The sequence below is a fragment of the Ochotona curzoniae genome, unplaced genomic scaffold (genome assembly GCF_017591425.1).
Source record: "Ochotona curzoniae isolate NIBS_2020 unplaced genomic scaffold, NIBS_Ocur_1.0 contig_1302, whole genome shotgun sequence".
Classification (NCBI taxonomy): domain Eukaryota; kingdom Metazoa; phylum Chordata; class Mammalia; order Lagomorpha; family Ochotonidae; genus Ochotona; species Ochotona curzoniae.
In genome coordinates this window covers 18,684,110-18,711,065 of record NW_024465035.1, presented here as the reverse complement: position 1 = coordinate 18,711,065, position 26,956 = coordinate 18,684,110, and the positions used below count along the sequence as shown (strand labels likewise).

General features: G+C 51.0%; 1 protein-coding gene across 1 annotated transcript in view; it reads right to left on the bottom strand.

Annotated features, from left to right (window-relative positions):
• The window catches only part of ITGA9 (integrin subunit alpha 9), a 240,981-nt gene that overhangs the window by 22,439 nt on the left and 191,586 nt on the right, over nt 1-26,956 (bottom strand). The window contains exons 19-23 of the mRNA XM_040964761.1: nt 22,428-22,514; nt 19,911-19,990; nt 15,475-15,564; nt 12,615-12,723; nt 7,267-7,374 (exon numbers count right to left, since the gene is read on the bottom strand). Of these exons, the coding sequence (XP_040820695.1) occupies nt 7,267-7,374; nt 12,615-12,723; nt 15,475-15,564; nt 19,911-19,990; nt 22,428-22,514 (474 nt within the window). The remainder of the gene's footprint in view (nt 1-7,266; nt 7,375-12,614; nt 12,724-15,474; nt 15,565-19,910; nt 19,991-22,427; nt 22,515-26,956) is intronic.

Sequence of the window (26,956 nt, the reverse complement as noted above, 5' to 3'; positions counted from 1 at the left end):
GTCCACCCTGCTAATTCAATTACTGGTGCCACCGTGAAGTCCCGAGACATGAAAAGACAATTCATCCCTATCTGGCCACAGGAGGCTGAGCACGGATCATGGTGGTTGTGCGTGCTTTCATTCTAGGAATCTGGGGTCTGAAATCTGCATGTGGGGGTGAGGCAAGAGCCATATCTGAAATGTGGGGTCCGCCACATGATGGAGAGGTGATACCAACTGGTGCATGAGGCCAAGCTGAAACGTCAACAGCTAGAGGGGCAAAGGCGAATGTGCCATAGTTTGCATTTAGTAAAACAGAGATTGAGACTCAGTTACATTTCAGCTTCATCATGTCCTTCCTATTATACTTCCAAAAAAATCCATTCATTTGGGGCCAGTGCTGTGGCACGGTATGCCAGTCCTCCACCTGCAGTGCTAGCACCCCACATAGGTGCCTGATCGTGTCCTAGTGGTCCACTCCCTATTCAGCTTTCTGCTTATGGAAATCAGCAGAGGTTCACTCGACTCCCTAGGCCCCTGTAGCCACGTGGAAGACCCAGAAGAAGCTCATGGTTCCTGGCTTTGGAATGGGTCAGCTCTGGCTACCGTGGCCAATTGGGGAGCAAACCAGTGGATGGAAGATCCTTCTCCATTTCTGTCTATCCTTCTCTCGGATAAAAATAACCAAATATATATAAAAAAATCATTTGAGAGAGAGAGAGATAGCACATAAGAGCACACTCCCAGCCTATGGTTCATTCCCCAAATGCCCACAATGGCTGTGGCTGGAACAGGGCCAAAGCCAGGAGCCCAGAACTCAATCCAAGTCTTCTGTGATGGGGCAAGGATTCTGCTAGCTGTGCCATCACCGTGGCCTCCCTGCTCACACTTTAGCAGGAAACTGGAGTCAGACAGGATCGGGAACCAAAGCCAAGTTCTCTGATAGGAGTGTATCAACCACTAAGCCAGACACCCACCCATCCTGTTGCAACATACCGAATTATGCAGCTATGATTATTGAGTGCTTCTGTGCATGTGCCAAACAATAGCACAATATTCATCATCATAAATCCATGAAAAATGCTTTCCTCATCAGCATCCATCTCAAGCCTCTGTCCCAGATGTGGGCCCCGAGGAACTTCTGGGGGTGGATGAGGAGAGCAGCACTGACTGGATCGATCTCCTTTCCCTGACAATGACATCATTAACGGGGGACCACAGAAGTCTGCAGGGGTCTTGCATAACTGCTCACGGTGAATACGCCTAGTTGTAACCAAAGGCTGAGAACACAACTCGTGTGCGCGTGTGTGCAAGCGAGCGCACGTGTGGATGAAGGTAACTGGGCAGGCTTGTCAAAGAACCTTCTGGAGCCCCACAGACCCTCCTGCTTGTGGATCAGTCTGATGAATTCTGGTTTTCTCCAATCAGCCTTCATGTGTGGTCGGAGGCTCCGACATGTTCTTACAAACAGATCAAATCCCCACGGGCACCACAGCCACACAAACAAACATGAGGCTCCAGCTCTGGGGGAGGAGGGGGCCTCCAGCCTCCAAGGCTACAGCGAGCACGCAATAAATACAGAAGGCATTGCTGTGGCTCCCCAGGGAGAAGGGCACAGGAAGGCATGTGAGGGAAGACCTCACCGCAGATCTGCTGAGTCGGATGGCTCAGGGGCAGCAAGAGAGTGGAAGATGATCCAGCCTCCTTCAATCCAGAAAGAAAAATAGAGAGGGACTTTCAAACTCCTACAGAGATGCAAACTTGCACCCCAGGTGGCTTCTCATGGCTCTCTCTGAAATCCGTCTCCTATACCCCCGCCCCTCCTCTTAGGGAGGTAGCCACCGAATCAGGGGTGGCAGGCAAAAAAGCCAGGGTTCCTGGAGGAACAGGAGAGCGCCATCTACCCTACAAATCTGGCTTCTGCAGGTGTTGGCCATGAATCCCCGGACAACTGCACTAACAAGGTCTGCTCCTATCAGTTTTAGGGTTCAGCTAAATCTCCCCCAACTCTGCCCTGGAGTCTCCCTGCCCCGCACCCGGGAGTGACAGGCTTGGAGATCAGGAGCACAGTCAACCAGGCTTGCCCTCTGTGACACAGCCCTCACTCATACCACATCACAGGAACACGGGACCCTCCCCGCCCCCTGCGGCAGACATTTCTCAAGTACAGGAAGGCTTTTCCTGCAGTGCAAGCCCTGCAGATGGGGAAGAGTTTCTGCAGAAGCAATGACACCCAAGACTTTCCAGATGTGGTCAGATTCTCCTTTGTGAAAGGACGAAACATAAATATGTTATGTGAGCACTGGACTGCGCATGCCGAAGATGCTTTCCTTCCCTGGCTAACATGTTTTGGACGCGGAACGCTTCGCTGATTTGGCTCCTGAATGAGCCTGTCTCCCTTCCCGAGACGCGACTCAGTCCCTGAGCAATGCATTCGTTTGGTGAAATGCTGGTTCCCTGTCCTGCCATCTCCGGGATGTACAGCTATCAAGTTGGGAAACATGGAGACCTGGAAAACACACCAGGCACCGAGGGATCGGCACTTCAGCTGCTCCCCACGCTAGCCGTGAGACCTTAACACTTCCAGATGTCATGGCAGCTGTGAGCACAGGCCATCAAGGCACCGCGACCAGCCTGGGCATCTCAGTCAGCAGGGGACAACATGGTGGCCCTGACTGATTCTGTGTGCACAGGGTTAAAGAGCAGCTGTCGAAGCAGGTGGGGCTCCTCAGGCAGCCCATGCTCACCCTGCTTTCCAGAGGGTGCGAGCCCAGGGTCTCTCCCTCTCTCTTTCTCTTACACACATACTCACACACTCATGTACACTCTGCACACACACGCACGCATAGACATGTAATCACAACACACATGCACACACACTCATACACACGTACATGCTTACTCGCTTGGCTGAGCTCAAACTAACCACAGCCCAGGGATGGAACCCTGCTCCAGAATTCAACCTGCCATCTTCCATCTTGCAACTGCCTGGCTTTTGTTGAGAAAAAAATGTAAATTCCCATCCTGGTCCATTTCAGGAGCTTGGCTCCACGGTGGCTCATCTTCACACCCAAGCAGAGATAAGGGGGTGCTGCTGAGATGAGTACACAGGTGTGGGAGCCGGGGGCGGAGCAGAATACATGTCATTTTTTTAAAGGTTTATTTAATTGAAAGGGAGAGACAGAGAGACAGAGAGAGACAGAAGAAAGACAGAGAATCTATGAATCAATCTTTGACCCACTAGTTCATACCTTGAAATGGCTACAATGGTGTGGCCTGAGCCAGAATGAGGCTGGGAGCTTAGAATTTCCTTCCGGTTCCTTACACAGGTGGCAAGGGATCAATCACCTGGGTCATTCCCCACTGCCTTCCCATGGGGATTAGCAGGGAGCTGGATGGGAAGCCAAACAGCCAGATCTCTAAGTGACACCCGTACCCATATGCGGTGCCAGTATGGCAGCTGGTGGCTTAACCCACTGCACCACAATGCCAGACCCCAGAAGCATACTTTCACAGCTTCTGTGGCCAAAGCTTACAGGGACGAAGTTTGCTGTTAGGGGACATGGAACAGAGAATGAGGGGGTTTGCAGCTTCAGGTCCAGTGGCCAGGGAGGACTCACTGAGCAGGTGGATTTAGGATTAAGAGAAGGGCACACACTTTTGCGAACAGCTGAGTGGGATGGGTTTCCCTGATAGTAGCAGGGTCCAAGGTGGAAGTTTTTGCTGGAAGAGAAGGCAGGTGGATTGGGTCTTGAGCTATGCATGGACTTCCCATAGCCAGAGAGAAAGTAGAAGCCACGGGCAAGGCCAAGAGGTTGCACACCCATGCAGTGTGTGTGCAGCAGCCTGGCCGGTCAAGAGTGGCAGTAAGACAAGTGAGGGGTAAGGATGGGGCTGCTTGGAGACCTGAGATGCTTTTGAGAGTCACACCAAGCAATCAGCAGGGCCAGACTGCACGGGTAATAAGCCAGGTCCCTGCCGCCTGGGAAACAGCAGTCTGTACTTGGCAGAGGCTAGGTAAAGAGGCGTGGTCCTTCACATTCAGAGTTGGGTTTTTAGGAATTTACAGACTATGGGGCGAGCCAAGCAGCCAGGAACAAAGGATCGAAAGTGACACTAATCTTTTTTGGAAAGCAAGGGTGAGAATGATTAAGTAACAGCTCAACTTCTCTCCAGGAGGGAAGGAGGCAACTGTTTTGCATTTGAGCTGGGAAGAAGTGGATGGGGGAGGTACGGGCAGGGGAAGGAGAGCTTGGAGAATTGAAGGTAGTCATAACAGTGGGATTTGAAGGGCACTAGGGTGGCTTAGCAAAAACTTGCTGGAACATGGTTTGCTGTGCTGGGAAAAAAGTTGACAGACAGCGTTCCCTGCAGGCCTAGAGGTGGGGTCCCATGACCTCCACTTCCTAGCCCTGCTGGGCTCTCTGGCTCTTTCCTGCCACACAGGGGCACCAAGGCTGGAAGCCCCCATCAAACAGCAGGTCTGCTGCTGACCAAGCCCTTGGATCTCCGCAGACAAAATTAAGAGCAAAGACAGGGAACCAGCATGCTCCTAACAGGCACTGGCTGCTCAATTCTACCCCGACTGCCTCTGAGATGCCCAGCCTGGCACCTCCACCTCCACCATGTCAGCTGTAAGGGGCATGGTGATCCTGCCCAAGTGGCTCAGTCACAGAGCCCTGGACTCTTCTCACAAGTGACACATGCCAGCTTGAGATATCCATGTCACGGTCACCAACAACTCACGTGATGGCAGAATATCCTGCATGAGGAATGCCAACGAGCATGCGTGCACCCACGCACACGCATACGAACACATAACACCAGTGTCCAGGGAGAAAATCCCAGGACATGGAGAGAAATCAAGCAGGGCTGAGGTCAAGGGTGGGGCTTTCCAGGAAACATGGACTTGGCAATGGGTTCCTGCCCAAGGAACTCAGGACCCACACCTGTGGGACAGTTTCACCACCTTCCCTTCCCGGGCCACTCTACCTGCAATTACAGCCCTTGGCACCACCCTACCCTGGCCTCTGAGTTACTCATTGGCCAAATGTATGTGAAGTTAATGAGCCAAGTGGAGTACTCATTGGCCAATGTGGCCTCTTCACATTTGGCCAATGAGTAACTTTTCCTATGGGTCTACAATCTCTCTCCAGTCCTGCATACCTCTTACAGCTGCACAACATCCCGAGACCATCAGGGAGAAGGCTCACTACGCAGTCTGATCAGTACGGTCTAAGAGGGTAGACGGGTGTGCACATGGTTTGTTAACTTCACGACCTTGCTACAGAATACTTTTGCTACAGAAGACTTTTCCTCTGCTGGTTCAGTAAAGCCCACTGACCAGAGAACATGAATGCGAGATCGCAAGGTGCACAAATGAGCAAGCAAGTGCCTCAGAAAGATTTTAGAGCTCACGTTACCCAGGAGGACAACAATGCCAGATGCCATGGTCAGCATGCCCAGAGGCAGCGTCCTGATGGCCTCATGTGTACTTGGCTTCTGGGCTCAGAGGTGTCTGCGTTACGCTGGGGAGGTTGTCTCACTCAGACAGCAATGCTCCTAGATCCTTGATGATATGCCACTACATGCGTGCTGTCCGTGTACACTGACTGATGCCCCTTGTGCCCAGGGCTCACCAAGTGGGCACCACCTTTGAACCTGGCCTCATAAGAGTCCAACACATGGTAGGAGTACACAGCCAGTGGTTCTGAGTCACCCCTCAGCAATCAAAACCCAAATCTCTGGACAGAGATTCCCATCCAGTGTTTTTTTAGCAAGAGAGTTTTCCTGAATTCCATTAGAAAGGGTCTTTGCAGTATGGTTTTGTTGGTTTCAGTCCCCACTACTTGAAGAGGTGATGTCAAATACTGTGCTGGGTCCTGGAGATTCAGCAGAGAGACGGGCTCATGATGAGGTGATGGGGCAATGGGAGCAGGACAGGAGGAGGAAGAGACTAGCCTGGGAGGGTCTCACTGATGGGTGATATCAGGAAGCACCTGAGGAAGTTGGGAGACGGGCCATCCAAGTAGAGCAAGATGGAGAAGACAAACTCCCACAGGGCGGGATTAGCACACTGCAGGAACAGCAAGGAGGCAGTGTGTCCGGAGTGGGAGGAGAAGGAGAGAAGATGATAAAGAGAGGAGGATGGAGAAGGCTGGTGGCAGACTTTGGGGCCAGCTGGAAGAACATGGAGAGAAGAGAAGACAAGACATAGGCAGGTTTTGAGAAGGGGAAGGGCCTGACTTTGGCTCTTGGAGGACTGTTCTGCTGCTCTGATGACAGACTATGACTGGGCATGGGCAGAAGCAGGGATACGAGTGAGGGTGCCCAGGCCCAGGGTTCTGGCAGTGGAGGGGTGAAAAATGGTAACTTTGTGAATCTGTTGTGAAGCCAGCAACCTCAGACTTGCTGGAAGCTTGCTGAAGCGTATGAGAACAGAAGCAAGAGGGAAGGCCCCATGGTTCTGACCCGAGCAAAGGAAGGCAGAGTGGCATTTTCTGAGACAAGCAAGATTGACAGGAGGAACAGGTTTGGAAGGGTACCATCAGAAACTCTGCTTACACCGAGACCCTGCTATAGTCACCTGGATTGAAAACAGGCTGGAGGCAGTCAACTGTCAGAGTTTGAAATTCATGGGAGTGATCTTGGCAGGAGAGGTTGAGTGGCATCACAGACTGGATTGAAAACCACTAATTTGGGCAAGACTGCAGACACCGGGGGCAGCAGATAGGAAGCTGGGGAGATGAGGAGTAAGACGACACTGGGAGAGTGATATCCTGGAGGCCAAGGAGAACGCCTGAGAGGTGATGACGATCACACATGCTTTAGTAAGCTTCCCTGGAGACAAGCGGGTCTCCAACCGAATCAAGACCAGGCAGACTGGCGTAGCCTGTGCAAGAACTTCAATTTCAATCCATGTCGATGCACTTGGCCGTCATCCTCTAAGCATCAGAACCCTTTTGAGAATATTGAAGAATGGTAGGGATCTTCTCAGAGAAATACACCCACGTACAAACACACACACACACACACGTCTACAGACAGTCACACAGAGGCCTACCACATGGGCTCATGCCTAGCTACCTCTCCCACATCCCCAAGGCTGTCTTCTATAGTATTACTGCAACTGCCTCACTGGACTAAGTGATCACAGGTGCCCTACCTGCCCCAGAATGTGCCTCCAAATGGGCTCCGTTTTCTTGGGCCCTCCAGTGTGCATAAGGGTCAGGGGCAGCGAGTGGAAGACAAAACGCCAAGCAATGGTGACAGCCACAGAGAACTCACCACCATGTCCTGGACGTGAAACATCTCTGCGCCACCAGGTGACAGTCGGTTGGGGAGAGAGATGCTGACAGAGGATGCCGGAAGCGTGCTGGGGCCGGCATTGAAGACCTGTGGCAATGGAAAGCATGGACCTTCAGTTCACAGTTATCATGCACTTTGCATTACCAGCTCATGCATGGAAATGTTGGGCTTTGCATCTGTGGCAGGAGCAGGGTGTGCTGTCAAGACCTGCAATGACAATGAAATGGTGAAGGGTGGGAAATTTCAATGTCACAGAAATGCTTCTGATAGATACCTATAAACCTCAGGTTGTCAAAGGACTCACTTCCTTTTCTGATCCTCTTCCTACCCAAAAAAAACCATGGTTCTTTACACATGCCTGGAAATGTCCTCATAGACTATCACACAATTCTACTACTGCTCGGGATGACCCAGTGCACAGCATTGGGACTGCCTCCAAAGATGAATTAGCTCACAGATGGTGTGGTTGGGATGGAGCATGCCTGGGGGTTTGGGCAGCAGTGGGTCTGGGTGGATTTGGCTGGCTCAGTACCCACTGCTTGAGAACCACTAATATGATATAACCTCTTTCTTTCATATTAAGTCCAAGACAGCTGGGTCCTTCAAATACCAAGTGAGCCATCCCTAAAGCAAATGGTCTCCCTGGGTAAGGGCTGAGGAAACGACATGAGCTGGCTGACTGGGTAGGGGCTGGGGGAGACCGGACAGATGGCAGCCATTCATTTGTTGAAGGTGCTAGCAGACAGCTGTGTTCCCGCCTGTCCCTGCAAAACTGGGCTCCCTCCTTATTCCCTCTTCACCTCCTGTCTCTAGCAGTCCTTGTCTCCCAAGAAATGAATGGGCAAGATGGGTGACCCAAAGAAGCTGGGTGAGAATGAGGAGACAGAGTCTGAACAGGAAGCAAGGTAGAACTGGGCTATGATGGAGAACTTGAAGGGACAGGAAGTAGATCAGCAGTTGCTTAGGACTTGGGAACTGAGAGTAGGGAATGTGTCTGGCATAACAGCAGGGCCCCAAAGATGGCCATAACCTCTTCTGTGGGAACATGAGAGTGTTACATGAGGGGCAAGGGATCATTTAGGAGACTGAATTGAAGGGTCCAGTGGCTTCATTGTGGAGGCTGTGGTATCTTCAAGGTAGGTGTATATGGAGCAGTGGCTGATGGATACTGGAGTCATCAAGGAGGTAATGGAATGTTCTAGAATTAATTGCTGGCAATGGCAGTGTGATTTCGTAAACATACAGTTAGCCATCGGTCTGGATACTTTAAGTGGGTGAGCTTCATAAAGACGCTCTGTTAAAAAAAAAACTTAACTTTTTGTCAGGTGAATAATGAATTTTTATGAAAGACGAATAGGAAGTGAGTAAGAAAAGGGAAAGAGGAAATGGCACTTAGCAGCCTGGGGCTTAGAGAAGGAATTCAAGGACTCCAGGCGCTGCTGAGGTCAGTAGGGCCAGGAAATCCCACCAGATCCTGACCCGGGGCAGAAAGTGGGAGCATTGAGCTCCACGAGTCCTTCCCTAGACAACGGGGCTTTTATTTATTTTGCTCTAGCTGGTTCTGCTTCAAAGAATAAATATATAAAAAGAGATAGAGCTGGTGATTGGTTCTTGCCAAGTCTTGATTAGGAAGAACAGAATTCACTAAAAACAACTAAAGGGAAGGGACGCCCCGCCACCAGCGAAATAGTGACTGCCAAGTGAAACGCGAGAGCTCGGCCCTGGAAGGCAAGCTGCCAGCACAGCTGGGAGCTCCCACTTGCAGCACACAGGAGGATGTGCAAGGAAGGAAGGATTCTCATTTGCACCATTTCCTGTGGGTGGGAGAGTCCTCCCAACCAACCGTGTTTATTTTTAACACATGTCAGAACGTTGGATTCTCTGCAGAGGTTCGCGCACAGCAAGCACGTGAGTTCTCCCTACAGTTTTGCAAGTGGGGAACTGTTTTGACTCTCGATGCCAAAATTGAAAAAACAAAATTCTCGCGAGAACTGACAGATGATCGTGTCTCCATCAAAAAAGGGGAACAGTGTTCACTGGGGTGGTTAAGGCACTCCAGCACTTGGGAGATCAGCGACCTGTTCTGGAGCATCTGGGTTCAAGGTTCAGCTCTGGGTTGGCTCCAGCTTCCTGTTAACACACACCCTGAAGGGCAGCACGTGATGCTCAAACAGCTGGGCTCTGCCACCCACCTGGGACACCTGGGTGGAGTTGTAGGCTCCTGGCATCTACCTGACTCAGACTTCCTCCCAACTTTTTGGAGAAGATCTCTCTTTATTTCCCTCTCTCTTAAGCACAGACAGGGTCTGGTGCTGTGACATACAGGGTTAAGCCGTTACTTGCAGTGCCAGCATCCCATATCGGCACTGGTTTGATTCCCTGATGTGCCACTTCTGATCCAGCTTCCTGCTAAGGCTCCTGGAAAAGCAGGGGAACACAGCTCGACCACCTGGGCTCCTGCCACCCATGTGAGAGACTCAGAAGAATTTCCTGGTTCCCACCTGAGGTCTGGCCCAGTCCTGGACATTATGGCCATTTATGGGGTCAATCAGTGGATGGAATCTCTCTCTCTCTCCTCTTCTCTCCTCTTTTCCTCTGCAACTCTGTCTCTCAAATTACAAAAACCGAAAAAAAGAAAAACCCTAGTGAGCAAGACCAAGACAAGTTTATCTTTCTTCCATCAGCATTTGTAGTAGTCTTTTAATAATGACATAGCTCATTGCATCACAGACTGAAAATGCAGACACACGGAGAGCTTTGTATTCTTCAGGAATATGACTGGAGTAGGAAAACTGCAGTGCCTTCTCCACATTCTTCTCCCTTTGCTTCCCTCTATCTGCCCAGTTGCTGACTTTCCTGCAAGGTGACCACTGGGGGTGACAACTACACCAGCAATCCAGCAGGCAGGGACCTCTTAAGGGAAAAGGGTCACTTGGTAGGCCAGGCATGTACTGTCTGTCTCCCAGGGGAACCATCATCCCAGCCCAGATGAATGCCCCATAGTGGCTCAGCCAACTGGTTTACCTACGGGGAATGTTGCCAGTCACTAATTCCCCAGAGCAAGCTTCTCCCACCTGGGTCCTATTTCAGGAAAGCTTTTTGTCTGAATCCCAAGTCTAAGCTGCCTCCAAAAGACACCTTAAGGGAAACCATTGCTAGGGTAAACTGCAGGCTCTTAAATTTCTCTCTTTTTTTTAAACAGAAGATGGTGATAAGAGCGCCCATTCTCTTTGGTATAATTGCAGCTCCCCAAGTCTTCTTTCAGCACACACCCTCTTTAGTAGGGTCTGTTATTCGAACCCCTCTACATCATTTCCTTGACGCCACCTTTTACTGCAGGATACCTCCAACACTATTAAGAAGAGATGAGAGTTGAGACCATTAAAATGAGATCCATCCATCTTCTCCTTATCTGCTTTCTACCCGACTACCAAAATGCAGAGGAAAGAAAAAACAAACAAAAAACCTTGGCTAACCCCTAGAAGCAACTGGGAAAGACAGTAGTGTTATCCCAGCCGTCTCCCTACTGTCTCCAAGCTGCTGCCCCATCTTCCCCCTCCCTTCCCTGTAAATTAAGGGCAGGGGGTGACAGCTGGGGGTCTTGCGGATCAGGAAGGCTCATTCTCTCTGAGCTGGGACATGTGTTATCCATCACGGTTTCGGGGTCCCTGCCTGGGGAACACTGTGGAGAGAGGAAGACCGCTGTCTGCGAGAGTTCACAAATGCTTTACTGCCTCCTCCTCTGGCTCCTCACCCCAGGGTTATTAATCACACCCCTAGTGCATCGAGGGGAAGCCACAGGCAAACATCATTAGGATCTGGCCACAGCCACACACGCTAAGGCAAGGAGGGAGAGGCAGGAAGACCCCAGGAAGCATAGAGCCAGGACTTTGGGGGTACAACAGGCAGGCAGCCTGCTTCCTCTATCACCTGATGCATGACTCCTGGGAGGGGGCCATGCCTCATGGGGGTCTGCTCAGTGTCTGCCATATCCTGGTCCTCAGCCCAGCCCCTGGCAGCACGGGAACTGCCTGCTCCTGCTCTGTCTGGCCTCCATCTCCCCGTGTTTGCACATTGAGGATGGACTGGAGTGTACTGAGGTCCTGCTTGTGTTACCTCTACAGATAACCACATGGAGCTGGCAGATGGTCTGGGGATTCCTGCTTTGAAGAAGAAGTTACTGACCTCCGACCCGCAGTGTGGTCTGCCTGTCATGCATGCTGCTGTCCAGCCTGAGGGCTAAGAATGGCTCACAGGTTTACATAGTTAGGGTTGTGGGGAAAGAAAAAAAAAAAACCAGCATTTTGGTTTTGGCCATTGTGCCTGCAGTAAGTAGAGCTGAACACACCAGAGGGATCATGGGAGCCCCCAGAGCCTACATCTTCCTGGTTCTTTCTGGGAAAAAGGTGGTCTGCTGATCTCCCCTCTTCTCAGTTAAGAGAGGGAATAGACGGGGCTGCTGTGCTGACAAAGCACACCAATCCTCTGTCTGTGACGCCAACATCCCATGTGGACGCCAGTTCAGGTCCCAGCTGTTCCATTTCTGATTCAGCCTAGGAAAGTGCTTGTGTTTCTGCCTGCACAGCGGACATGTGGAGCAGGCCCCTGGCTCCTGCCTTCAGATTTGGCTCAGCTTCAGCCGCTGTGGGAAGTAAACCAACAGAGAGAAAATCTCTCTTTCCTTTCTCTCTGTAAAATCTGTCCTTTGAATTAAAAAACAAACAAAAAACTAGAGAAGGAACCATGCCCTTGGCCTTGATCATGTGTGTAGAGGACACACAGAGTGCAGCTGCTGGAGGTGACAGTTCTGTGATCGAGGCAAGTAAGCCACAATTCAGGCAGGCGTGGGGAGTGAGTGTGTGCACCTTCTGCCATGCTCCTATGCATCTGTGCTGCTTGGGGAGGGGGTGGCAGTCACATGGCTAGCCTGGGAGGACAGGGAGGCTACGAGTCCTCTAGGGCACACCCCTGCATGGAAGGAGAAAGGCATGGGGGACACCTGAGGGGCCCTCAGGGGACCATCTGGCCAAGGACACCAGTGTAGGCCTCTGCCATCGTGGGCCTGTTACTAATATTCATCAGTGTGTGCAATTCCCCCTGTCAATCTTGAAGACCTGTGTGCGGACACACACACACACACACACACACACACACACACACACACACACACACACACACACACACACACACACACACACACACACACACACACACACAAAAACACAGCTGGGATGACTTCTCTTGGAGAGTCCAGCCCTGCCACTGATTTCCAATAAAAGACACGTCACATGGGTCCTTGGGATCATTCCCCTGACATAGGTGGGTACCTGAAGGGTGACATTGAGTGCTTGAAACTGGCATTCCAGGTCGCCGAGCTGGATGATGCTGGCAGGGTCCACAGACTCGCCGTACACGAAGGAGGTTGGGGATGTGATTCTGAAAGCGGAAGGCAAGGGGGGTCTGTCATCCTGAGCTGTGGCCATGTACCCTGGGTCTGTTTACTCCAGGGGCTCCCACAAAATGCTTGCACCTGCAGCTGTTACATCTATCCTCTCTAAAACCAACTGGGGGTCCCAGGCATGAGAGACACAAATAAGAACATATACACTGCGGGGTTCTGTTTCTGAAGTGGGGAGGAAAACTATGAGAGCTTTGTCTTTCAAAAGCTTGATGATCCCATTAGACATCTTAGGTCTTATCATCTGAGAAAACAAACTTTTAAAAATAATTGGGAAAGGGGGCAATGGCTTAACGTGGCTAATTCTTCACCTTGTAGCACCAGCATTCCATATGCATGCTCTACTTCCAAATCCCACCTTCTACTAGTGGCCTGGGAAAGTAGCAGAGGATGGCCAAAAGGGGTAGGACCTTGCAGCTCTGCACCACACACCAGGAGGAAGCTAATGGCTCGTGGCTTTGTCTAGCTCAGCAGGAGCCACTGTGACCATTTGGGGAGTGAGCCAGCAGATGGAAGGCCTACTCCGTCTCTCCTTCTCTCTGTAAAACTGTCTTCCCAATAGAAATACATCTAAAATTTTAAAAGATTTATTTATTTTTATTGGCAAGTCTTATACAGAGAGGAAGAGATACAGAAAGGAATATCTTCCATCTGCTGATTCATTCCCCAAGTAGCCGTAATGGCTGGAGCTGACCAATCTGAAGCCAGGAGCCTCCTCTGGACCTCCAATGTGGGGGCAGGGTCCCAACGCTTTGTTCTCAGCTGGCTTCCCAGGCCACAAGCAGAGAGTGGGGATGGGAAGCTGGGCAGCTGGGATTAGAACCGGCATGCATATGGGATCCTGGTGTATGCAAGGTGAGGAGTTTAGATGCTAGGCTACTGTGCCAGGCACAAATTAAAAAAAAAATAAATGGGAATGAATATTTCTCATTTGCAAACTTACTCTGTGACAAATTTACTTAAATGCCCTAATGCGTGAGCATTTAGCCTAGCCACCCACATCACAGAGATCCTGGGCTCAGTCTACCTCTGTCTCTGGCTTCCTGCTCATGCAGATCCTGGGAGGCACGGGTGAGGGCCCAAGTGACTGGGTTCTTGCTGCCACTCATGTGGGAGACCTGGATGGAGCTTGTGCTCCCAGCTTGGTGTGGCACAGTCCTGGCTGCTGCAGGAAGCTGGCGAGGGAATCTGGACTGGAGCACACACGCTCTCTGCCTGCCTCTCATATGCCTAAGAATAAATAAAAAGGTAAAAGCCTAAACTTGGGCAGAGTGCCACAGTGACTAGAAGCAACCAGTGTCTTGGAAGCTCAGTGAGTTCAGTGATAGGATAAACCTCTCAGAACCACACAGTGGCAACGTAGGAGACAAACATTCCAGCTGGGATTGGAACAATACTTTCAACACTGCTGTGTCAACAAGCTCCCGAGAAGAACACGGCTCATGCCGATGCTGCCAGAGCCAACATAAGCTCCAGACGTTAGACGCAGCTTACTCTGCCAGACAGAGCCACGTGAGATGTGGGGACCATGGCCAAGAAGACAGCCACACAGCCCTGTGCAGTATAAGCACATTGTTTTAGCAAAAGTCTGAGTCTCCAATGTTGTCAAATGGCAAGAAGTGGCTTATGGGAACCCATTGCATTTGTCTTCCTGGATAGCTCAGAGGTAGACCAGTTAGTTTAACAGAAAATTCATCAAGGGCTGCTAACAGCCAATGATGAGGCTGCCTATGGCCTGACAGCATGATCAATTGCGTGTGGTTTGGGATGGGAGGCGTTTTCATCCCTGATGGCTTAGTTCAGTATATACAGGATATGTGCTTCTAATAGGACAAATAGGCTGGTTAAAAGCAGAGCTATAAACAGAAGCAAACAGATGCTAATTTGCAAATATATTCCATCAGTACCTCATGACTAAAAATGGGATGTGATAACAACAACCAGGGCTCCAGAAGCAGGAATGCCCCAGACTGGCTACATCCTGCCTGTCTAGTCGGGCCCAGTAAGTGGAGGCATGTGGGGATGGCACCTCCCTTGATGTGGCAACATGGCCACTTTGAGTCCAGGCTACAGCCAGAGTACCGGAGGACTGATCAGAACAATGCTGAGAACCTCCAGAAAGCTCAGTGCACTTCTAGATCCTCGTATCATGGACACTGCTGGCCTACATCTTCCTACTTCTCTCCCAAAGAGGGTTGGAAATGCTGTTTTCTGAAGTCAGAAATAGGAATCACGTACTCATTTTTCCAGGTCAGAGCTTGGGCTTCAATACTGACTTAGATGTTTTGGGTACATGAGCCCCTCGACCACAGCCCTGCTTTCCAACAATTGCAGTGGCCTAACCCAGTCAGCCAGCAGGGCCCTTATCCACTCTGGGTCATTGGATGTCAGGTAGAGCCATACACACGCATAAACAGCCAAGGCCAACCATGCTGCTAAGCAGAGAGGCAGCCCTTGGCACCCATGTGGCTGCAATGTCAGGTCCAGCAGCCGCTGACTGAGGTTTGAAACCCAAGAACCATGCTGCCTGCTCTGCCACCTTAAGTGTATAGGTGGTGACAGGGCTGGGAACACGTGGGCAGCGAAGTCCCTGGACTACACTAGGAGTCTCAAACTTCTCATGTGATCAGTTGGGATGCAGACAAGGATAGGGAGGAAGGGGGAGCACCAGCCCTGCTTCTCCTGGAGAAGAGACCCCAGAGGGTGTTCCCGAGTCCCAGGTTACTCACCCAGTGATGGACGTGTCCACCTCGTGCACCAGCGGCACCGTCAGCGTGAGGCTGTTGTCATGCAAGGAGTTGGAGCGCTCCACATTGCCACTGCATTGGAACAGAGGTAGGAATGACCTTTGGCCACACCAGCCATCAGGCAGCTGGCTCCTCTGGCCCCCACACTGGTGCTGGGACTGTCCATCCTCTGAGGGAAGCTTGCACTTGGACTTGGCTGGTGCCACTCCTGGTCTGATTCCCCTGCTCCCCACCTCCACCAAGTGGGAAGGCCAGTTGCCTGTTTGGAAGGCAGGCCCAGAAGCTGCCCATAGGGAAGTGGGGAGGGAGGCAGGTAAGAGCGACGAGATGGTCAGTGGGGGTCAAGCTGGAGGCTGCTGGGCTTCTCCTTTGTTGGCAGATTCTGAGAACACTGCAACATCCCTCCACTTGCAGACATGGGCACCGGCCTTCTGCTAATGGCCCCAGGGTTCTGTGGTCTTGGGCCTGTCACCCAGACTGGACACTGACTGGAGAAAACCTCAGCAGGTGATGGCATGCTTGCTCAAGTGCCAGGATCTCACATGGTGCCAGTTCATGTCCTGGCTGCTACACTTCCAATTCAGCTCCCTGCTGTGGCGTGGGAAAGCAGTGGAGGAAGACTCAAGTCCTTGGGCCCTGGTACTCATGTGGGACACTTGGAGGAGGCTCCTGACTGCAGCTTTGTCTGTTATAACCATCTGGGGAGTGAACACTAGAATGGAAGTTTTTTCCCCTGTCTCTCTGTAAAGCTCTCTTTCAAGTAAAAAGAAATAAATCTTTTTTTTTTTTTTAAAGCCTCAGAGGCGGCAGGTGGGGAGTGATGGGAAGTGAACAGTAGGTGTGGGGAAGAGGGGAGGGATCCATAAGTAACAGCACCCAGGGCATGCACTACTTCTGCAAGTGCCCACTGATAACACCAGTGCAATGAAATCAGGGCACCCCGGAAGGGGGTGTGAGACTCTGATGGGAATCTGTTACCCAAAGGCTTAACCCATTATCTGTGGACAGCCAGGAACAGGAGTGAGGCCTGGCGCCCCCTTGCCATGACCAATGTCACTAGGACCTCTTGCTATGGAGACAGGCTGCTGCACCTGAGGCCTGGCGCACCCTTGTCATGACCAATGTCATCAGGACCTCTTGTTATAGAGACAGGCTGCTGCACCTGCTGGGTGAGAAGGCAGAGGAGGACTGTTGTGGGGTGTGGAAACATGACCAGCCTGCTGCTGGTGAGTGGTCAGGTAGGTTGGGTCACCTGCCTGTGGCCCAGGGCAAACTGGACAGAGATGGGACTCCAACCAGCTCAGCTGAGACTCCCAATAGGAGCCCTTCTCATCACAGTTCCTCCTATGGATACAGGTCTAGGGGATGGAGAAGGGAGGGGGAGACCGAGGAGCAGGCACAGAAGAGAAGGAGAGGCAGGAAATGACTTGGTTTACCTGCGCCAGCTCAGGTGTGAACTGTTGTGCTTAGGACTGGTCTGGGAAAAGTACCCCTGTTAGGTGCAGCTTGCTGAACCTGGCACTGACTGCCCATGAAAGGGGGAGTCCCAGAGGGGAGCCCAGTTCACCTTCTTGGGGTGGAACCACAGAGTTCTCCAGACCCAGAGGGGTTTAATCACTGTGTGTTTTCACCACTCTCACCCTACTCCACCCCATCCTTCCCTGAGCATCTGCAGAGTCCCTGTCCACCCCATGCCCTCCCTCTGCCCCTTCCAAGCCTTGGCCCTCCACCTTCCTCTCCCCCACCCCCCGCTTTGCAAGTGGTGACTGGCACCGGGGCTTACTCAAGCTCACACCCCTCACCTCTGCTCTCCTTTTGTTCTCAAACAATGGCACTCTGGGACCCTGACCCACCAGGGCCACAGCCACTGCCCCCTGGCCCCTCATCTGTCTTCCGCACATGGGATGACATCAGTCTTCATGGGGCGGCCACAATGCGTGCAGAAGCACGGGGTCAGGTGCCCAGGCCGTTGAATGTGTTTGTTCTTGCTCTCCAAAGCTGGGCGGGGGTACAATAAAAGCCTTGGGTCATTCATCTGTCTACAATAGCACCCTGGCCTGCTCCCTTCCCTCCCAACACCCTGCCAGGCAGCTCTGAGTAATCGGTTCCTGATGGCAGAGCCACGCCCTGTTCTGCCATTAGTCCAGCCACCTGTGGCTGCTGGCAGCTCAGGTCATCCGTCATCGGGCAATGGCTTCAGAATGAGCCAGGTTGAAAAGTTGAGATAAAAAAGCTCAACATCAAAAGGCTTCCAGTCCTTCTGCCAACTCGTGTGCTGGGACGCCTTCCAGGGCTTGGCTGAGAGCAACAGAGGTCTTGGTCTTGGGAAACTGCCCAGGCTCAGCTTTATGTCCTCCCAAGTATACGTGTAGGCGACAGACCTTCAAAGGGTGGTGATAAGGTGCGTGGAGGCTCTCTCCCCATCACAGCAGGGAGTCAAGTGTTCTGAGGGACCTCTGGGGGTAGGAGGACCAGCTTTCCCCCCAGGTCTACAACAAATCTATTGAATGTGTACCAGAAAACGAGGCCTCCTGGACATCTGTGATTTCAGGAAGTAGAAAATCTTAGATGCCTCCACCTGTTAGCAGAGCAACTGGTAGGCAGCAGGTGCCTACTAGATATTCACTGAGTGCAAATGTTTGCCTGGTACAGAGTGAGGGACTGCAGATGGTGGGTCTCATCTGGGCTGCTTGTTAGAAACTCTTAAGGAGCCCCAATACCCGGGTCTCATCCTCATCCAGTTCAAAGGGATCCCTTAGGCTGGCCCAGGGATCAGTGGTATTCCACAGTTCTCCCGGGTGGCTGTGGTATGTGCCTGAGGCCAGAGAACCACATGCCTGTGGGTGCAGTACTCTGGCAGAGGAGAGAGCCCCTCCTCATCCTGCCATCATGAACCCCAATACCTCAAAGCCTTGCAGGCACTGGGGAAGCGGGCACATTCCCTGTGGCACCTTCCTTCCTGGGAACAGCGGGAACATGGAGGTGGCAGGTGTTAAAGGCAACACGCAGACAGATGTGCCCCAGGCTCCGGCCCTTTCCCATCTTTGGGATAGAGTGTTCCTGGCCCTGCCTCCCTGGACCCCCTCAGCCCCATTTTCCATTGCCCAGGTGTGTGGCCTCCTACTATGACTGTGGGTACGCCTGCACATCACCTCCGAGGTGTGGCCCATGGGCTCCCCTCTCTGCTAAGATGTGTTGCTCCAGCCTGGAAGCCAAATCCTCTGTTTCAGTGCCAGCTCCCCATCCCCCCCGGCCAATGCCAGCCCTTCTGTGCTGCAGCCATGGAACGAGTTCCACCCTCCTATACACGTTCCAATCACATCTTGGGTGTTTTATATGAACATTATTCACTTGATCTTGAACATAACATGAACAAAAATGGTCAAGTGAGAAAGTGGAGACAAAGGCATTACTGGGGACAACAACCAAGGCATAATGGCAGACGAGCGGTAAACTGGATAATCTTACTGTGTCAAAATCTTAGCTCCTAAACTTGATCATGAGATTGGGGCCATTTCAGAGAGAGGCTTTCTTCCCAGAAAATGCACACTATAGTGCCTGCAGTTGAAGGGATAAGATTTCCACAACTTTCAGATGTGTAAGAAAAAATACCACATAGAAGAAAAGAACAAAGACAGCAGAAGGAGGATAGCACTGGGTGCCTTGGAGAACAAGGGTTACAGGAGCTCCTTGTACCATTGTCACAACAGAAGCAAAAGGCTATCTGACTGTCCCCCGTCATAGCTGGCTCCTCCTGTTCACCTACGCCAGGGTCTCTCCCTCCCCCTGAACCGCTGGCTCCCCAGATGTGACTTTGAGGTATTTGTGGGTTCAGGCTCGCAGTACTCAGGACTCCCTAAATGCTCCTTTGGACACCGCCCATGGTGGTACTGAAGAGCGGCAGGTGCACATTCCAGGAGCAGAAGTCATCACTGTGTCACACTATCCCCTTCCCTAACCATCCATGACAGGGGGTCAAGCTCCCTCTCAAAGAGCATCCTCTGAGGGGACTGCTCTTAACATCACAGGGGCAGCAGCAGGTCTGCACGAAGCTCTTAATGTTGTCTGACAAGCTTCAGAAGACATCTGACCACAGAGGGTTCACACAGAAACTGACCAGCCCGTGGCCTTGGACCAGACCCTGGGCTCTCTGGGCCTGGCGCTCTGCAGCCATGGAACTGGCTGCGGCACCCCAATCAGCACCCCACAGCTGGGGAGGGCCCAACCAACCACTCCCCAATCTCCAGGAGATCCCTCACTCCACTTAGCAGCTGGCAGCCTCGAGCCTGAGCAGCTGTGGCCCCCTCCTAGGCAACCTGGTCAGGCAAGGGGGATCCTCGAGGTGGAACTAGGGCAGGTCCCTTTCTGGCCCCCTACATCCTTCATCTTTGGAAAACAAACGGCTCCATCCCTCTTACCTCTGAGCAGTGACAATGAAGCTGAGCAGTGGCTCCTCTCCAGACAGGTGGCTCGTGTCAAAGATCACACTGAAGTCATACTAGGGGAAGAGAAGGCATCCTTTGGTACCAGCACCAGGCAGCGAGATTGCTGCAGGCTGCTGAAGTTCACGACCTCTGGGGGTCCACCTGCGTGGCTGGCTGGACTTTATGTGTGCATCTTCCTGATGCAAAAAGGCAAGTCTTCGTGCCAGGCCAGCACAGAGGCTAAAGGTCAGCAGGGAGGCCATCCCATCCCCCCGGCAGTTCTCTGTAGAAAGTAACCTTCCAAATTGCACTGGTACAGCATATTTCTGATTTTTGCCACATCTGAGTATCATGTCACTTGAGACATTTACTTGCTATTTTCTTGCCTTATTTTTCTTAAGGATTAACATTTTTAAAGGTGTATTTTATTATGTGATGGGGGTCTGTACTGTGGCATAGTGGGCTAAGTCTCTGCTTGCACGGTGTATTTGAATCCCAGCTGCCTCACTTCTGATCCAGCTCCCTGCTTATGGCCAGAAAAACCAACGGAAGATGGCATCCCACAGCGGAGCACTGTTTGAGTCCCAGCTGTGCTGCCTCCTACTCAGCTCCTTACTAGTAAGTCTGAAAAAGCAGCAGAAGATGGCCCAAGAATGTGGCCCCTTGCAACCTACTGCATTGGTTTCAGGCTCCCGGCTTCAGCATGGCCGAGACCCAACTGTGGGAGCCGTATGAAGAACGACCCAGCCGACAGTCTCTCTCTCTTTCATGCCGGTCCTGGGAGACAGGAACATACGGGCATCCTAAGGGAGGTGTCTTGCATTGTCTGAGCAGGTAATCTGGAACATGGAGACCCCCAGGACCCCCAGTTTTACTACATCCAAGCCTCGACTTGTGGACAGGGGAGAAAAGTAGCAGCACTGCCACTGGAAAATTAGCTTAACAGTCATTCTTCTGCTGGCTCCGTGACTATTTTGAAAGTTAACAGATTGGGGCAAAGTTTAAGAACTCCATTAAAGATAGCAAGATGCAGCTTAGTTTGGCTCTATGACTTTAAACCACAAAGTTCATAATGAAATGCTGACTACTGAAGTTTTTCGAAGAAGTCTATTTTTTTCTGTTACTCCAAAGCTTTCAGCCAGACACAGATATGGAGGGACTATACTCATAACTGCAGACGAGGGCGCCCACGGTCAGGGCCTCCTTCTCTTTTCTTCTACCCTCACCTGCAGTCCAGCAGAACTTGGCCCATTTCCTGCCTGCTACATGCAATCCTTCTATAAGTGGAGCCATTTCATTTTTAAAATTTAGACTAAGTTATTTGTATGAAAGTCAGACAAAGCTCTTCCATCTGTTGGTTCATACCGCAGAAGGCTGCCATGGCTACAACTGGACCAAGCCAAGGCCAGGAGCCAGGGACTTCTTCTGGGTCTTCCATGAGGGATGACAGGAACTCAAGCATTTGGGCTATCTTCAGCCATTAGCAGGGAGATGGATCAGAAGTCCAGCAGCCTGGACTCAAACTGGTGCCCATGTGGGATGCCGGCATGGCAGGTCACTTGCTATGCCCCAACACTGGCCCTGGAGAGCCACTTCTTGAGGGTTCCCTTCTTGTGGGGTGAATGCAGACAGAGCAGAGGAACGAAGGTTGTTCTTAGGCACGACAGTTCGCAGGAGGTACCATTGGGGCCGACGAGTTCAAGGGGCTTGAGAGAAAGAAGGCTATTGTCTCCATTGTCACTGTAACAGGCTCACCACCCATTCATGAGACAGTGCCTCGGTACCGGGGGGGGGGGGGGTGGCCCTCAAAGCCATAGAGAGGAATCTGATCTGATTCTCTGACCCAGGCAGTGGCACGGTGGGGGCAGAAAGCAGACAAAGTAGCATGAAGTCTCCTTCACATCACAGTGGGGAAAGACCTTCCATTTCAAAAGACAGACTTGGCCTCTCGGCATCTGGTTTCCACCCACTCCTTATAATGAGGAAACCCAACTGCTTTGTAAACATCTGGATGTGCTGCATTGCGTAACTGCCAAAGTGAAGAAAACTCGTCCCCTTGTAAAGATCAAGGCGACAGCACTGTCTTTGACTTTTGAAGAATCAAACTAGAGCATTGTCATGGATGCTTCTGGAGTTTTTGGCCATCTCTTCCAGAAACTGGGAGCCACAGACTTTGGGCCACCAGCCCAGACCGTGTCTTCTCCTGTGTAGTCTTGGGGTATGGAATGTTCTGGAAGACAGACTGTTGTGAGGCCAATCAGGGCTACCTGCCAAAATACAGAGGCGATGAAGACTCTCCTACACTTGGTGGTGTAACACGAGGACCAAAGAGAGGGGCTGTGTAATTGCAGCTCCTCTGGGAGTGGGAGAGTGGCCCCACAGCCGCTGAGGGAAGCAGAGGTGTGTGCGTGTGTGTGTGTGTACATGCACGTTTGCACACGGGCACTTCAGAGAGGAAGCTGCAGCATCCATGCCTGGCGGGAAGGGCTCAGGCCCATCAGTGCCTCTTACCTTAGACTTTGACCTCATGAAAGGAAATCCCACGCTGCACTTGAGGAAGTCCGATTCCAACAGCTCACAGGAAATGCCCATTTCCTCCTGAAAGAGAACAGATCCGACAAATGGGCCAGCTGCAGGAAGACAGCTGTGTGGTGGCCTCGGCGAGGCCTGGGGAATCATACAGAACCATTTGCTGTGACATGGCTGGCGGTGACTGGACCAAACCCCAGCCCTCTGTGGGCTGCCCACCTTTGCCACTGCTTCCCTGGGAAGACAGGTGCAGGCTCATAGCCACTCTCCATTCTGTGCTTTGGACCCAAGCTAGATGCCATAGAGCTTCAAGTCTTCTGGGATTCAGATAGAGAATGAAGCTGGCTGCCTTCCAAGTCCCTTTTTGCTCATTCTACATCCTAAACCTGAGCCTCCAAGACCTTACACAGTCAAACCCTAAGGAATTAGCAGCAACTGCACCAAATGATGGTTTCTCTCTCTGTCTAGTCTGAGCCACCCCCTGTAAGTCAGGTGCAGCAGTGAGGCCAGTGGTCAGCTCAGGCCGGGCTTTGCACATGAGGGCCTGAAGAGAGCCAGGAGCAACAGCTGTGCTTCTCCTGGGACAGGATTTCCATGCAAGAGCATCGAAGCATCGGGAGGGCTCTTGGTAACCAGAGGGCCTCTGAGTCACTGGGGCCCAGCCAACACTGCCAAGGAGGGACAGTCTGGGGATGCCAGCAGCTCCTGGGGGAGGACCAGGAACACAAACTCACACCGAGTTCACGCTCTGTTACAATGGACCCTCAAATTTCATGAGACCTGGGGCTTCTTCAAGATCCTTCAGCTGACGAGGACAAAGACAGAATCTGCATCCAGACTTAGTTGACTCTCAAACTTGTCTCCTCCCCATTGCACAGCCCCAAAACCCCAGTGAGTGAGGCCAGCCAACACAACACAACGGAAAGGAGCCAGCAGGCTGATTCCATTTGAAACACCACCCACACACACACTCTCCGATTTCCAAGATCATAGCTTAGCTCAGATCCACACAGCCAGTTCTGTCAACAGGTGGAATGCATTATTTAAAAATAGTGGGCATTCACAATTCATTTTAAAATTATATAGTCTATAATTCTAATGTATGATGGACATTATAAAATGAAGAGAAATAAAAAGATTAATACTTCACAGGGTTTCAGATGAAGACAGCACTTGGGGGAGGTGCTAGATGGAAGGGGTTCCTGGGCTGCGTGCAGATGTTCTCTGGATTTGGCTGTTGGCTGCATAGCTGTGATCACTTCGTAACAACGTACTGGCCTGGACTCTTACGGATGCTGTTACGCAAGCCTCAAAATGATTTGCCTTAGAAAACAGCCATAAAACAAAACATTAAAAAAAAAACCCACTGTGAGAGGACCAGTGATGGGACTACCTGAATATAAAAGGAAAGTCTGAGGCCTGATTAGCTCCCAGTCTCAGAAACGGTGGATCTTGGTGCCTCACGTGCCTCAGGGCAGTGTGTCTCTCTGTGGAGACCCAGGGTCACCATCTGTATTAGCATTACCTTGGGCATACTGTGAAAAATGCAGATTCCCCAATACAGTCCACAGACAGCACAGTGTCCGAGCCAAAAAGGGACTGGAACAAGCATCTTCCGTGAGTGTCAAGGGATGAGTGATCCCAAGTGCCTCTCTCCACTGCAGATAGCACGGAAAATAAAACTCACCTGGGCACCCATTTTTGCCCATGTTTTCCTGTTTTTGGTCTTCACCCTTGCCTCGTGATGCACATTGCCATTCTGCAAACCTCCCTTGGCTGTAGCGCTCCCACACTGCTCCCACTGTCCTCATCTGGGGTGTCAAGATCACCTGGCCACAGCCCTTCTTCCAAGGCTGCCATGCTCTCAAACACTCACAGGTGCAAGTTCACACAGGTCGTATGGCCAGAACTCAGGATTCAGAATGGACTCTGAATATCTGCTGGAGAGCCGAGTCAGCCCATCCCAGGTCAGGTCAGGTGTAACAGAGTACACAGGGAGTGGTGGTGGTGGTGGGGGGGGGTGGGGTCTGAAAGTAGACAGCTGGTAGACCTCCCAGCAGCATAACAAGCACTGCCAGGGCGGTGTGACAGCGAGTGTGAGGGCTGCTCCTGGAACCCGAAGACAGGCACTGGCAACGTCAACAAGGAAAACCAGAGAATGATTTCTCAGATGCCGACTCCAGTCCTGCGTGGCCCAAAGACTGGTAAGGATGAGTCACCGTCCGTGGTCCCTCACCATAGACTGCTTTCCCATACCCCTCCTGCCAGAAGCAATGCCTGTAAAGGACTCACGCTACTCAGGAGCTAGTCCATTTATCTGTAGGGATTCCAATCCTAGCTAAGGGACACGAAGGCAATATTGTCTGCTTGCTACTGAAGATTGATGGTGCAAGGATGACTTCAGCTTTTATGTGAGTTTGAAGGAATGACAAGGGCTTCAAGAATTTACTGTGGAACTGGAAAGAACCTTAGTTTGCTTAGCCTTGCCTAGCCCTGTTTTGTAGTATTCAAAAAGCACTGTTTATTTCTGCAGATCCTCCAAATGCCAAATGCTAGGAAATACTTTTTTTTTCCCCCCAGGAACCAATATTTAAGCCAGCATTTATTTCATTATCCCAGCTCTCTCTTCTAATAAAAACATCACAATTCTGGTGGAATCTTGGTGAGGACAAGCAAAATGGGAGAAAGAAAACTGGAGACATTTCTGGAAAGGCAAAAGCCGAGTTCACAACTCTCGGCTTACGGGATGTTGGCTTTCCTTGAGCCACCTCACATCCCTACATGGCACTCCAGCTGCCAAGCCTGCAGCCTGACCAAGTCTTTCACTCCCCCCTCCCTTCTGTAGCTGTGATTTTCATGGGGTGGAAAGACTTATCAGAGCATGTACTTCTCTGTCTTGTTAGGCTTTTGTATTTTACGTGGAAAGTCTGAGTTCCAGGGGCAGAGCAACAAAGAGACAGAGAACACTGCTGGATGGCTCTTTCCCTCTGTCTCTCTTTCTCTCTCTGTATATCTGCCTTTCCAATAAAAATAAATAAATCTTTAAAAAAAGAAGTGGAATAGCAGACACTCCAGTGGCACCCAAGAGATGCAAGCACTGCAGATAGCAGCTTTACCTGCTACGCCACAGCACCAATCCCAACCTGAGCATTTTGGCAAAGCTAACAGTGACTGGTGAACTAGCTATGCATCAGTGTACCTGGTTGCTAGGCAATGTAGACTCGCTTATCTGATTGAAATATATTCCAAACTAAAGCCTTGCTGCACAAGACAGAGGCTTCATGATGTCAGTGGAGGTGATGTCAAATTAACCCCGTGTGATTCCTATACCAGGAGAGAATGTGACACAGAAGCAAAAGGTATCCCAGACACCGGTCTCCCACATGGGTATGGACTGGGAATAAATTCAGTATAAAATAAATGTGAATTAAAAGGGTAAAAAGATGTGTTAGAAGACAAAGACAATACAGAGAGAGGTTCTTGGAGAAATTAGGCTATTAGAAAAATGATCCTTTCGTGACTACTGAATGCTTAAATAAAAACTATGATTCAAAGTACATCATTTTGAGAAACAGCAGAGAACCCCACATCGAAAAGCTGCCCACTGGGGCATGCAACTCCTTTGATTTCAGAAATTAGAACACTGTTATTTTTTAATTATCTTAAAAATAGATTTGAAAGGAAAAGTTTCAGAGAGGCAGATCTTATACCTGCTGGTCATTCCCTAAAGGGCCACGTTGGCCAGGGCTTTGCCAGGCTGCAGCTAAGGTCCTGAAATTTCATCCTGGTCTCCCACATGGGTTACAGGGGCCCAGGTTCCTGGGTCATTTTCTGTTGCATTCTGAGGTTCATTAGCCATGAGCTGGACCAAAAGTGGAGCAGCTCAGACTTGAACCTGTGCTCATGAGGAATACTGGCACCCAGGCTGTGGCTTAACCTACTATGTCATGACACTGGCCAGGAGGACTGTTATTTTAAAGATGCTAATAAAGAAGCTTTTGCCTGGGGTCTAAGGTATCTTGGATAATCACACTGAGAGCAGCATGGCAGGTGGGATAAAACAAGGGCAGGTTCATGACACCTGCTTGGGATGCCCGCATCCCATATCTGAGTGTCTGGGATCAAGTCTTGTTTCTGCTTCTAATTCAGCTTTCTGTGAATGCACCGGAGAATCAGGGGGTAACGGCCCAGTACTCTGCCGCCCACACAGGAGATCCAGATGGAATTTCTGTTTACTGCTGCCAGCCTGGCTCATCTCTGACTCTTGAGGACATTGGGGAATGAACCAGTGGATAAAACATTTCTTTCTCATTCTTTTTTTCCCCCCAAAGTAAATAAATAAACAAACCTCTTTTCCTAATTTTTGGCTTCACTTTTCAAGCACTGTCCCAATCAAAACTTTCAAAACAAACTAGTTGACTGATTTTTTGGGGCTGGGAGGCAGGGAGAATCTGGTCTTATCTCCCTAGGCTCACTTCTGCTCAGCTAGGAAGACCCTCCAATGTCATGAA